The sequence below is a fragment of the Pantherophis guttatus genome, chromosome 4 (genome assembly GCF_059756535.1).
Source record: "Pantherophis guttatus breed Tessera chromosome 4, ASM5975653v1, whole genome shotgun sequence".
Taxonomy (NCBI): Eukaryota; Metazoa; Chordata; class Lepidosauria; order Squamata; family Colubridae; genus Pantherophis; species Pantherophis guttatus.
In genome coordinates, this window is record NC_142066.1 from 57,867,654 (window position 1) to 57,881,814 (window position 14,161).

The 14,161-nt window shown below is 36.9% G+C and overlaps 1 protein-coding gene across 2 annotated transcripts in view; it reads left to right on the forward strand.

Annotated features, from left to right (window-relative positions):
• The first annotated feature begins 349 nt into the window (after positions 1 to 349).
• The window catches only part of HGSNAT (heparan-alpha-glucosaminide N-acetyltransferase), a 37,274-nt gene continuing 23,462 nt past the window's right edge, over positions 350 to 14,161 (forward strand). For both annotated transcript variants that reach the window (XM_034416080.3, XM_034416081.3), the window contains exons 1-7: positions 350 to 846; positions 3,695 to 3,810; positions 4,236 to 4,366; positions 5,081 to 5,202; positions 10,270 to 10,339; positions 10,708 to 10,777; positions 13,679 to 13,788. In XM_034416080.3, the coding sequence (XP_034271971.1) occupies positions 756 to 846; positions 3,695 to 3,810; positions 4,236 to 4,366; positions 5,081 to 5,202; positions 10,270 to 10,339; positions 10,708 to 10,777; positions 13,679 to 13,788 (710 nt within the window). In that variant the 5' untranslated portion in view covers positions 350 to 755. The remainder of the gene's footprint in view (positions 847 to 3,694; positions 3,811 to 4,235; positions 4,367 to 5,080; positions 5,203 to 10,269; positions 10,340 to 10,707; positions 10,778 to 13,678; positions 13,789 to 14,161) is intronic.

The following is a 14,161-nucleotide window of genomic DNA, read 5'->3' on the forward strand; positions in this document are numbered from 1 at the left end:
TCCCCACGATCATGTGATCAAAATTCAGCTGCTTGGCAATTGGTTCATATTTATGACCATGGCTGTGCCCCATGGTCAGGTGATCCCCTTTTGAGCCCTTCTAACAAGCAAAGTCAATGGGGAAACCAGATTCAATTCACAACCATGTTATTAACTTAATAACTACAGTGATTTACTTAACAACGGTGGCAAAAGTCGTAAAGTGGGGCAAAACACACTTAACAACAGAAATTTTGGGCTCAATTGGGTGATGGTAAGTCGAGGCCTACCTGTATTCTCTCTAGAGCAGTGTTTCTTAACCTTAACAACTTCGATATGCGAAGACTTCAACTCCCAGAATTCCTCACCCAGCATGAAATTGGTCCTCGCAATTTAGCTAAGGTTGAGAAAAACTGCTCAGAAAACAGAAATGACAGCGGTAATTTAAAACAGACATCAGAGGGAGCAGAAGTATTTAAAATTGGCTCAGAAACGACGAAATAAATCCAAAACCACGTGAATGGGGGGGGGGGAATGATTAAATTAAGCCTGCTCAATCGAGCCCCGTTTTCGCGGCCGTTGCGCTCTCTTCAGCGCTCAAGACCACCTAACTCTGACAACTGCAGCGACTACCCAACGGCAGCACCAGTCGCTGCTTTATTCCCAAATATCGCGGAGCACGCGAGAAAGAGAGGGCAGGAAGCTGCCTCCTCCTCCTCCTCCTCCTCCGCCAGGCAGGGCGCTGCACTCGTCCGCTTTCGAGCAAAGCAGCAAGTATGGTGGCGTCGGACTGTCGGGGTCGCTCGGCCACCTATCTCGGAGGGGCGCTTATCGCACTCCTTGTGTCGGGTTTAGCTCAGCCCCACGGTAAGCCTTTCCTTCCCCGCCACAGTATCCCCTCTTGTACCTCGTAAGCGCTGCCTCCTTCGCACTTCTAGCAGGAGCTTTTAAAGGCGCAGAATTCCTTTGCTTTTGTTTTTGCCCGGTGAAAAGATGCTCGACTCCAGATCCCTTCGAGAAGAGATTCTCAGCAGTGGGAATCAACCGACGGTTGGGAAGGAGGGAGAGAAAGGAAGGAGGGAGGGAGGGAAGGCCCCGCTTTTAACGAACTGGATTCATCATGCTTTGCTTCTAGGGCGCCATGGCTTGCAGTTTATTATTTTCTCTTTCTGAAGACATTAGGAGATGCTTAAAAACAACAATAAAAAGCTAAACATGCACTTAAATCCAGTGCATAAGATTTTAAAAAAAGCTGTGGACCAGTTCTTCACCTGGTCAGGAGGGATCTTGTTGGCTTGTCTATTCATTTTAGTCTCCAGGTTTTGGCTAGTGATCATATTTGATGCCCTACCTGCCCCTAAATCACAGCTTTCTTCTCTGCCCAAATTAAGTTATCAATTTTGCAAAAAAAATAGGAATATTATAACAGAAGTAAAAGATAGAAAAATGTGGATTAGACCGCATCATCACCAGTTGAATTTGTAACTGACTGACCAACCACACTCAATGTGTAGCCCTCAATGGAACTGCATCTGCATGGAATGAAGTAAGCAGTAGGATACCCCAAGGCTCTGTTTTAGCCCAATACTCTTCAACATCTTCATCAGTGATTTGGACAAGGGGATACATCAAATTTGCAGACAACACCAAGCTGGCAGGAGTAGCCAACACTCCAGAAGATAGGCCTAAGAAACAGCAGGATCTTGATAGACTTGAACATTGGGCGCTATCTAACAAAATGAAATTCAATCGTGAAAAAGTAACGTTATACATTTAAGGAAGAAAAACCAAATGCACAGGTAGTGTATAGGTGGTACCTCACTCAATAGTAGTAACAGGGTTCTTGGTGTCCTAGTAGACAATCATTTAAATATGAACCAGCAGTGTGCTGCAGCTGCCCAAAAACCAACACAGGTGCATTAACAGGGATAGAATTAAGATCACATGAAATGTTAATACCACTTTATAATACCTTGGTAAAGCTACACTTGGAATACTGCATCCACAATGTAAAAAAGATATTGAGACTCTAGAAAGAGTGCAGAGAAGAGCAACAAAGATGATTAGGGGACTAGAGGCTAAAACATATAAAGTAGGGTTGCTGGAATTGGATATGTCTAGTTTAATGAAAAGAAGGACTAGGGGTGATATGATAGTGTTCCGATATCTCAGGGGTTTCCACAAAGAACCGAGACTCAACATATTCTCCAAAGCATCTGAGAGCAGGACAAGAAGCAATGGATGGAAACTAATCAAGTAGAAAAGCAACCTAGAATGAAGAACAATTTTTTTGACAGAACAATTAATCAGTGGAACAACTTGCCTCCAGAAGCTATGAATGCTCCAATACTGGAAGTTTTTAAAAAAAGATTGGACAACCATTCGTCTGAAACTGTATAGGGTTTCCTACCTAAGCCGAGGTTGAACTAGAGGACCTCCAAGATCCCTTCCAACTCTGTTATTCTATTCTAAAATAAAAAAAATCCTGACATCCATTAGCACTTTGACTCCACCCTCTTGTTGTGTATATTATCTAATGAAGATCAGATGGGTTGTTCCTATTAACTATTTGCTTACTTATTTCATTTTCTACTTCTGCTTTCACTCAGCTACCATCTTCCTGATACATACATCTAAATTTCAAATGAGGAAATAATGTTTTTGTGTGTGAATCTTCAATTTAACAAGGAAATATTTGTTTTTCTCAAAAAAAATCTTCAGTAATCAGGGCTTTTCTCTTATTTTTTTATTTTTAAAAATAATAAATCATTCATTATTTCTTAATCTTAAAATAAAATTAATTCCATGCTTAGAGAAGTATTTTAAGGAAAGGATATGAAGCAGTAATAGACTGGGAAACTGCAGTTTGGACAGAGGCAGCCCATCTACAAAAGCACATTTATATATAAATATATTAAATAAAATAAGTTATACCTGTTACTGGTTTCTAGTATAATTCAGGCTTTCTTTATTCTTTATATAAACTTCTATAAGGTGCTGTTTTTCACCTATGGAATTAGCACTTTGGATTGGTACAGGTAGTCCTCAATTTATGACCTCAGTTGAGCTCAAAAATTCTTTTATTAAGCAAAACATTTGTTAAAGTGAATTTTGCTCCATTTTATGACCTTTCTTGCCCCAGTTGTTAAGTGAATCACTGCATTTATTAAGTTAGTAATACAGTTAAGTGAATATTGTTTTCCAGATTCTTGCTTGCCAGAAAGTTGAAAAGTGATCATATGACCCTGGAAAAATAAATACCTATCAGTTGCCAAATGTCTGAATTTTGATCATGTGACCATGAGAATGCTGCAGTGGTTGCAAATGTGAAAAACGGTCATAAGTCACTTTTTCAGTGCAGTTGTAACTTCAAACGGTCACTACTGTTATAAGTCAAGGACTACCTGTACTTAGTAAAGAAAAATGCAAAGATAATGTTGAAGAAGGCAGTTTTATTATATTGGTTAATTATGTTATTGCTATATAATGCAATATTCTGCTATGTTGATAAGTTTACTTGACATAAAGAGAACATGGAACAATCACATTACATTACTGGTTAATGCTTTCCTTTCTGAAATGTTTTTTGAGGCCTCAAAGTACACAAGAAAAAAGAGACAATTCCAGGATTCTCAAGTCTCAATTGCTAGACAAAAATATCCAATTCTGATTTTTATATGCATAAATATTAAATCACCTTCATTTTTAATTCTAGATATAGCCAGACGGCCTCTGTGGAACTTGAAAATGGATCAAGCTTTATTACGAATTCATAATGAATTGCTCATTGACAACTTGTCCATTTATTGGATCTCAGATTATTGTTATGAGGTAATTAAAATCTTGAGGGGAGGGGAGAAGAAAGTCCTATAATCAAAATACCTGTAAAATGATTCAAGTTGAATGAAATGCTTCATTTGAATCAAAATGCAATTCAGATTTGTAAACCATGATTCATGTTTGAACTGAGTGATAGTTATGGAAGAAAATTGGTCTAATCAGAAGCAAATATATACAGCTAGCCCAATGAAGTGCATTTTATTTTAGATTCTAGAATTCTGAATATATAAAACCAAGCCAATTTAAAAATCTTAGAATATAATTCTATAGTTTGAACAGGCAACTATTTCTTTTAGCACAATCAAGGATCCAGTAATCCTTCTATTTGTTTTTCATTTTAAAGGTAATATTGGTTCATCTACTGCAAGGCAAATCAATTTATTGTGGTCTTTATTCCTTTCCCCCTCATTTTTTAGTGTTTGCAACAGGAGCTGATTTCTGTCCAGATAAACAGAACATCCAAAGAAACTCACTTTGTAGCTATTGATACTCAGCATGCTCTCAAACTGATGGTCAATAATTTTAAAGAAGGAAAAGAACTGTGCAGGTTAGTCCTTTTAAGATGCATAGCTTCTGCTATGTGGTTATCACTTAAAGAAATCACAGAAGTATTGTAAGTAAGTTACTTAGACAATTTATCCAAAAAGGGATTAAAATGTCAATTTAGGTATATTATTTAAGTTTATACTAAAATATTAATGTTATGTAAACAAAATTCAATAGGCAACTGTAGTTGCTAACTTTAACATATCCAAACATCTGTGTAAAAGCAAAATTATATTAGAAAAAGTGAAGTAATAAATGGTAAGATAAACAGTTCAAAGATAGAAATCACAACAAATGAAATGAGTAGTATATATAATATGAGGAAAGTGAACATATTGGGAATTGTGGAAATTTGCATGTATTCCATAAGCTTACATCTCAGTAAGAAAACATCCAACTATATTTATAGTGCTTAAAGCTCTATTTCTTTAGCGCTTGTAAAGTGGTCAGGTATGTTGGTGTCTCTCAACTTTGTGAGCAGTAACAGCATTTTATGTGAGACATATAAAACCTCTTAAGAATTTTGATAACCTCATGTATCAAATATTAACACATTTGGAAAATTGGATGAGTTTAAGTCAAGATTATGTTCAATGGAGTTATTTATATTTAACTCTTTTAAACTTTTAAGGGCACTACTTCTGTTCATATGTTGTCAGAATTGTTCTAAACTGAACTAACTTCACAAGTATTTTTTCCTCTTTGCTGTCTCTAGGATTCATTATCATTTTGGAGAATATGGAAACTATTCCTTAAGGATTAGACATCTCCAGAACAACATCATGAACATTACATGTGATATAGTTATCAATCAAAGTCCTCTCAACAGCTATCTCCGTATGTTACTTTAAACTTTTATATAACTTGTGTTGTTTTTTAGTTGCCTTAATGCTTGCCTTAATTCATTAGAAAACTGACTAGTTGTAGTACAGTTACGTTTAGCTTAACTATTTCTATGCAGATGTGCTATCCCATCTCAGTTCACCCTATATCCTATAGGGCAAGAGGAACCTAAGACTTGCAGAGTGGAATTCGCCAACTAACTGCAGTCACTTCTGAACAGTTCAGCCTGTTTACTTGATTACCGTATTTTTCGCTCCATAAGACTGCATTTTTTTCCTCCCAAAAGTGGGTGGAAATGTCTATGCATCTTATGGAGCGAATATGGGCGACAGGCAATAGTGGCGAACAGTGGCAGTGATACCCACCACCTGGAACAGCTGATCGGTGGTATTCCGGGGGGCCGATCCAACTGCCAAGCAGCTGCTCAGAGGCAAAGGCTCCAGCATTCCCCAGAGGAGGCAGCAGACACGGAGGAGACAGGCTGTTTCCTGTTTGCTGCAAGGACACTAGCCAGATGAATACGAGACGGATGCTGGGAGGCAGAGGCAGATTCCCCCCCCACCCCTTGTTTTCTCCCTCTAAACCTAGGAGCTTCTTATGGAGTGAAAAATACAGTACATTATAACTTTCACAGGCTTCCACAATGGGTCAACTGTAGCATTATATTCAGTTATGATGAGTACAAGATTCTGCATTGGACAGGAAAAATCAAACAAGATATGGGGAGACATTGCTTGGCAACATTGAGTGTAAAAAGAATTTAGGACACCACATGAGCATTAGCTGAATTAATGGAAGCATTCCATCCAGGATATGGAACATGTTTGGGATTTATTCTCTGTTAAAACTGGGAATAGAATAAAAACCAATAGGGTTGAAATTAAAGAATTTATCTTAATATTAGGAAGAATTTTCTAAGAATTAAGCAGTAAAATAATCTGCCTAGAACAGTGGTAAACTATCCTAAGAGCCATGGTGGTGCAGTGGTTAGAATGCAATATTGCAGACTAACCCTGTCCAATCCCAGGTGTTTGATTCTCACTGTTGACTTAGCCTTCCATTCTTCCAAGACCAGATTGCTGGGGACAATGTGCTGAGTCTGTAAACTGTTTAGAGAGTGCTGTAAAGCATATGAAGCTATATATAAGTCTAAGTACTGTTGCTATTGCTATCCACTCAGTAGTTTTCAAATATTAAGGATAATTAGTAGATTAATAGGGTTGGAATAGAAAACTAATTATAAGACCCTTCTAATGGTGTGATTATTATGAGTGTTGCATTTGCTTCTGTTGAAAAAAATGAAAGAATATAATCAATTATAAAAATAATTGGATAAATAAAAATATTTCTCCCTGCTCCTTTCCTACCTCAAAGCAGTGTATGGTTGAAAGAAAAACCTGTGGATATATAGTTAGCCCTTTAATTATTACAAGCATTTTAATGTTTTCTTTTAAAGTTTTGTGACCAACAGATAAAAAATTATTTAAAATATATAAGCAACATAAATGGAAGTACTGTCTAAAACAAATCATGACAGCTCAATGAAAAAAAATCCTCAATTTACAAAAGTTCATTTAGTGACCAATAGAAATTACAATGCAAAAAGTGACTTCCGATCATTCGTCATACTTAAAACTATTGCAGCATCCCCATCGTCACATGATCCAAATTCAGATGCTTCAGAAGCAACTAACTCATATTTATGATGGTTGTAGTGTCTCGGAGTCACCTTCTGACAAGCAAAGTCAATGAGGAAGCCAGATTCCGTTAACAACTGTTTTACTAATTTAACAATTGTAGTGAATCACTTAACATCTGTGGAAACAAAGATTTAAATTGGAGCAAAACTCAGATGACAAATGTCTATTTAGCAAAAGAAATTTTGAAGTCAATTGTCATATGTCGAGAACTACCTGTATCAACACTAACTGCTACAGGCCTCAGAAAAAGGACAACTATTGCAGCACCATGGCTCTTATTTCCAACCTCTTGAGTCAGTCCAGAAGGATGCCATGATTGATTGTATCAATCAACCCACTGAGAGATCAAAGAAAGCCAGTTGGATGGACTACCCATCCCACCCCCACCAAAAGCATGATTAGTGCCACCTTTCATTAAAAGGAAAATTGGTTGAAATTGTCCAGTATGGGATTCTTGAGGAGAGGGCAGACAACTACCTCTTTGAAGACAAGTGGAGTCACCTTCTTCCTAGCGTATTCCTGCAAGTGCAGGGTCCCCCTTTTGGATCATTGCACGGTCAGTTACGTCTTCAGGGCACAGGCCCGCGCCTTGCATATCATTGTTGATGGTGTCTTGCCATCTCTGTTTTGGGTGCCTGCAAGGTCGCTGGCCATTGACTTCTAGTTGGTAGGCTGTTTTGGCAATGGTAGAACGTGCTGTTCTTGGGACATGTCCATACCAGCGGAGCCGGCCTTCTCTCATCTTCTCTATAATTGGTGCCACACCAAAATGTTGTCGAATGGTGTCATTTGTGATGTGTCAAGAAGGGAGATGCCCAATATCCAATGGAGCATTCACATTTAGATGGAGCCACCTTCTCCCATAAGAAAATATTAACCTTACACAGATAGCGGAACTCACAAATTCAAAGACTTTATCTACTTCATCATAATTAAAAGCTTCAAACTCTTCCCAGATTATCACTCATGATTATGCCTTAGTGCCATAGGATCTGTACCAAAGGTGCTTTTTTCAAGAGGCAACTGGATTTTCCGGGGTAGGGTGGGGTGGGGGGGGTTTCTTTGAAACTGTTTCGCTTCTCATCCAAGAAGCTTCTTCAGCTCTGACTGGATGATGGGGAATGGAAGGATTTATACTCCTTGCAGACAGTTGGTCATTTGCATCCTTTCAGCGAGTCATAGAGGCCACCTGGAGGTTTATCTGTGTAATCAGGATCACCTGAATAGTGCAAATGAGTGTGGAGCCTTGTTGGAACTGTTGAAAGGACTGTATTGTAGACTGGAGATAGATGATGTCTTATCCCTCCCCCTCTGTTGAGAGAGGGCTGTTCAATTTTGACATAGATGGCTTCTTCCACCCCTTTTTCAAACCAGCGGTCTTCTCTGTCCAAAATGTGGACTTTGCTGTCTTCATAAGAGTGTCCTTTGTCTTTTAAATGCAGATTCAGATGCTGAATCTAGTCCTGACGGGTTTGTTCTCCCATGTTGTGCTTTGTGTTATTCCATTCCCCACCATCCAGTCAGAGCTGAAGAAGCTTCATCACCCTGGAGCTGAAGTTCTTTTGTCTTGTGAATAGGCTGGCCCAATCTTTCTTAATGGGCACAAAATATCTGCTGGGGCTATTAAGAAAGACTGAGTCTGCTTTCTGTCTTTAAGAGCATGTTTCTCCATTTCTCCCTTTGGGGAAATATAATCTGCTTCTTTTAATATTCCCCAAAATATTTCATTCTTGGGGGGCGGGGGGGGGGGGCTTCCCACAACAGTAAAGGCTTTTGTTACCTAAGCCACTCGCAAGGCAAACAGCCATGGCTAACACATTCTTTTCAATGTGTATTCCTCATTGTGTACCTGCTTACTCTTTTGTAATCTCCTCTCCAAATAATGTAAATACAGAAACATTAATGTAAATATAAACCATCTTGCCAATTAGCCCAGTTCTGGTGTGAGCCTTCACTCCAGGATAGGGGAATGGGGGAAAGGGCTATAAGATTTGTCCTTTTTACCTGGCTTCCTTATAAGTCAAGTTCTAGATAGCTTTCCAGCCATTTGGATTCATTTGTTTGGGATCATAATCTTCTGATGCTTAACCAAAAGAAAAGGTTGAAGCAGAATCATAAGAACAGTTATGGTTATATTATTTTTCAATTAGCAGATACTTCATTTAATTACTGAGTTGCCAATCCCAATTGTAGTTGCTACATGAGGACCATCTGTAGTTAGCCGAGCATCTTTGGACTTTTATTTCTTTCCCATGTCTAAAAGACTTAATGTTGCATGTCTTTGGAACATGCCTACTATAGGTTGGATGAATGTTCTCAAGGTTTTCATCACCTCTCAGTTCAATCTTTATATTGATTTATAATATCATTCCATAATAGAGGAGAGTACAGGCAGTTAACTTTAGAGAGCTTAAATAACTCAGGCTTTCCTATTACCATTGTTTTTCTCCTAAATAACATTTGTCTTTAGTATTCTTTTATGCAATCTCTAGCCTTAAAAATATTGATGAAGGTTTAATTTCTGTCTTTAGTATTTTCCATTCCACATGTTCTGTATAAAGCTATCTGTTGTGCAGCAAGAAATGAGGTTAGATTAATAAATAAGTGAAGTCCAAATTTGTTCAAGAAATATAAAAAGATATGTTACAGGAGCACACACTATGTTCTTAATTTACAGGCACATCTTATATCAATTGCATTTACTGCTTTTTATATTACTTGTATTGCAGCTGCTTCCCCCACTCTCCTCTATATTCTTGATGCTCATGATTTCAACAGAACCGTTTCCATTTATATTGCTGCAATATCTTTGATCATTTCTTTCTGGCAGCTGTCAAAGCACATTAGCAAGAAATATAGTTACATAGGCTATTTTTAGGGTATTGTATGGAAGTCACAATTTTTTTTATTATATTTGAACCCACCTCATTTTACTTATCTATGGTTTAATCTAAATATTTTAATATGTTGTTATACTTTGCTATGATGTAATGTCTAATCATTTTTTTTCCTAACTAATCCTTTTCCAGGAAGCCTACATAAAAATGTTTATTATAGTGAAGACCTTTCATAATGCTTCTTGAAAGAATTGAATAATTTAGAAGTTTTGGTATTTCACAAATCGTTTGTCAAAAAGTGAAAAAGAAATCCATTTTATGGTTTACATTAAAGATGGGAACACCATGCTCTCTTTTTTTGTGTGGTTTTACAAAGTTTGGTTTCAACCTTGGAAATAAAGTTTCAATTATAAGCCTAATAAACACAAATGGACCTTTGTTTTTGTTTTTTAAAATTATATGAAAGAATTTGCTCTAGAATGTATACTTTATTGTTTACAGTAATTATGTTTTCTTTTATGCAGCTATTTTATTTGCATTTCTCATCTACATGGGTATTTTCATTATTCTGATGATTGGACAGATTTGCATAAAGTAAGTAAATATTTAAAATGAGACTAATTGGATATATACATTATTTTTCTATATTTGCATGTTAAACCTTAATTTAATCGTTGAACAATATGGCAGTCTTTTGATATTTTTCCCAGAAATCTTTCTCAAAATGTATGCTTTTGGAGAAGTATTTTTTATGTTTATTAAGGAAAGGGCCTTCAGTGGGGACTTTCTTTCTCCACTTAAAACTTTATCAGTTGGCTCCCAGAATTGTTTTGTTTTGAGAGAAAATTGTTTCAATGGCTTTAAAGTGCTTGATTGTGACAATGTTTTCAGGATGATGATTTCAGAAGAGCATTTGTGGTATTCAACACTAAAATCTGATTTTCTAAATTTCTGTTTTATAGCACTGAACCAGTAAGAAATTGGTTCTTCAAAAAGATGGATCCTAGAGAAACTGATCGACTTATTAATTCAGTAAGTTCTTTAATAGTGGGATCATATAAATTATTTTTTAGACTTCACTCTGTGGTTTTCTGACACAAATAAGTAATGAAAGCTTAACTACATCGGCTGATAATTAGATTGTTCTCTTTACAAATAAGTTGTCTTCAGATGAGTTCAATCATGCATGTTGACCATTAAGCCTGAGAGCTTTATGATCATGAAATAATTGTGTAAAAACCATCACAGATAATCTTCAAAGCATTTGAAGGTAACCTAACATCACTGCAGCTGAGTTGCTTTTAATATAAATGCTTCAGACATTGAATGACATATACTAGTTCAATGATTTTTGCTTAAAAAGAGATAGAAGTCAATCTGAGTTTAGTAAAGCTTGCATAAATGGATATCATTGTTTCAGCCTAAATAGATTGATCAATTATCACTGATATGATATTAGTACTGACCTCTGTTTAGTTATGCTAGAGAACAATGCTATACTTAATCTTTGTTTTGCTCTAGAATGAGGCCAAATATAATTAAAAGAGCACCAAATGTGTCTTTGAATTCCTTTTGCATTCTTAATTGCCAATTGGTACAGTGGTGAATGTACAGAATTAGCTCAAGCTATTGGGGTCAATGTGCACATGTGGACATTTAAGAATATAGGCACTACTCTCACCATATAGTTGCTGTGGAGGGCATGACTAAATACTACAATAAAATATCTGTTTCTGAGATGGCTAATTGTTAAAGCAAAAAGAGAGAAAATTGATGAGTCTTATAAAACCAATTAACTTGTCCCCTAGTCTTTCAAGAGCTGAGCTCTGAGCCCCCAATATCAAACTATGTATTTTTCCATAGAAAGCATAGCACAGCATTTTATTTTATTTACAGTCAGTGACCAGCAAAGTAGCTATAATACTAAAACATCACATAAAAGCAGGCTCATATACAATAAAAGCAATACAGTAAAACCTGTCAAGCACCAGGGATCTCTTGTGGGCACACAGGGACTTATGACTGATGACGCATTTGACTCTTCCTTCAGGCTCAAGTGTGTCATCTCCTACAAAACCACTACCAAAACCTGATGATTAAAATGTACAGATTCGAGAAGTAAACAAAATAAAAGAAGGTAAAACAAAATAGATAAAAAAATAAAATTAAGATAAAAAAATAAAATAACTTCTTTATGACATAGTTCCAGGATTATGACATCTTAAGCATTTCTAAGCAATGGCAATGTTCTGCCAAGAGTAAGAACATAAAAATGAATCAAAACGATGGCTCTGCAATGTACTGAACAAACCAGATTGAATAGGTAATTTTCAGATCTGAAAGGTTTCCAGGAAAGAAAGCTAACAAAAAGACTGCAATAATTCAATTGGCTACAATTTTTACTTTCCACCTTGACATAAAGTCATCAAGAAAAAGCTTGAGCCAATAAGAGAGACCGCAAATACAAACTGCCATCTCCAATGAGATCGTTTCGCTTTCCATGTGAATTAGATTTGGAACACAACATGGAACCTTGAAGAGTACTTGTGAAAGTTTAGATTGAATAGCATGCAGAGGTTTTAGATGAACATAGCAGTGGTGGGTTCCTCCCGGTTCGGTCCGATTTGGCCGAGCTGATAGCGGTGACGATATGATGTCACCGAACTGGTTCTCCCCCCCCGCCCTCCCCACCCACCCACCCATGTTATTCTTACCTTTTATTTGGTCCCACCCCCAATCTATTGCTGCCTCCTGAGTCCCAGCTGATGACTAGAGGGAAAAAAACTGTTTAAACTCTTGCCGCGGGGCTTCAAAGGGCCGTCCTACAGCTGATCAGTGTTAAAAGCAAACAAATGAGTCGGGTCGTAAGTGTGAGGACTGGTCGTAAGTGCGAGGACCTTCCAGAAATGACTGACCAGCTAGCCACGTCCACCTAGTCACATGACCTCCAAGCCACACCCACAAAATAAGCCACGCCCACAGAACCGGTAATAAAAAAAAATTAGAACCCACCCCTGAAACATAGGGGCATATTTCTGTGCATTTGAGATATAGATTCAGCTTTCAACAGTTTAATGGCAGGAAGTATGCATTCCCCTTGCTTAGAGTGGTGAAAAACCCCCAGGATTGCCTTGATGCTATTACTGTCTTTGGCAGTGAAGACTCTAGATTGTTTTAGCAACTTTTCAGAGGCTTGAAATATCACTACAGGACATTTAAAAGCTAGAATTTGAAATTTTTTTGAAGTTCCTATTTGCCATTGGAGTTTGTGGCAAATAGATCTTTCCAGGAAAACTTTAATTTTAGTCTTGGATTATTTGTAAGTACTCATTTCGCAAAAGACAGTCAAAATATTTTCTGTGCCATTACCTATAATCATATCCATGCTAGAAATGCTTTGGTAAACAGCATGTTAATACTGAAATGTATAATTAAAAGACCAGATAAAATATCCAGAATATTTAAATTTTTAAAAATTTAGTTGAAAAACCATACACTTAGGAGAGGAGAAAAAATAGAGAAACCCCTACAGGAGAAAAATGAGGCATTTAGCATCTATTAAGGAAATGCTAGGTAGCCCTCAACCATTTTCTTTCAAAATGTTCCTTTTGAATGCATGTGTTACATTTTAAAATATAATACTGAAGCTGGAAATATGCTACATGTTTTGTAGCATGACTTTTCAGACAGGTTATGGTAAAAAATAACTTCCTTAAATATTATATAAAAACTGTATATTTTAAAACTGTAAAATGAAGTTAAAAATAAAGACAGGAAATTGCTACAATTGAAGGAAAACAATGCTAGAATTATCCAATTCAATACAGAACATCGCATGTGAAAAATGGAGGAAACATTATGAAAAGACAGGATTACTAATTTTATAACTTAAGTTTTCATAGCGAATCTTTCCTTCTCACCTTCATTTTTCAGGAGCTTGGATCCCCAAGCAGAACAGATTCCATTGGTGGTGAATTCCCAATAGGGGCATGGAACACTGCTTCCTCTCTACAGAGACTTCGTTCCCTCGATACCTTCAGAGGGTAAATTGCAGTTCTGGATAATTCTTTACAATTTTTCTGTAAATGTCTTTGAGGATATTATCACATGAGATTTATAGGTGCAGTATTCACTACTGAATACTACTGGTGTAGTAGTGGCAGCTACCAAAGAGTGGAACCCACTTGTTCTTTACAGTGATGCTGTAAGTAACGACAGAACAATAGAACTGGTACAATCTGTTAAAACTGATATAACTGGCACTTCCTGTTCTTTACACGAGGAACTGGACTCGTGTAGATTCACTTCATATGTCCCTGAGGTAACAGAAATCATTATCTTGGTTTTGGAGGTTCTGATTTCCTGTAAGGTTGTTGTTTGTTAAATAATTGAGCTTAGAGAACGCAACACACTTAA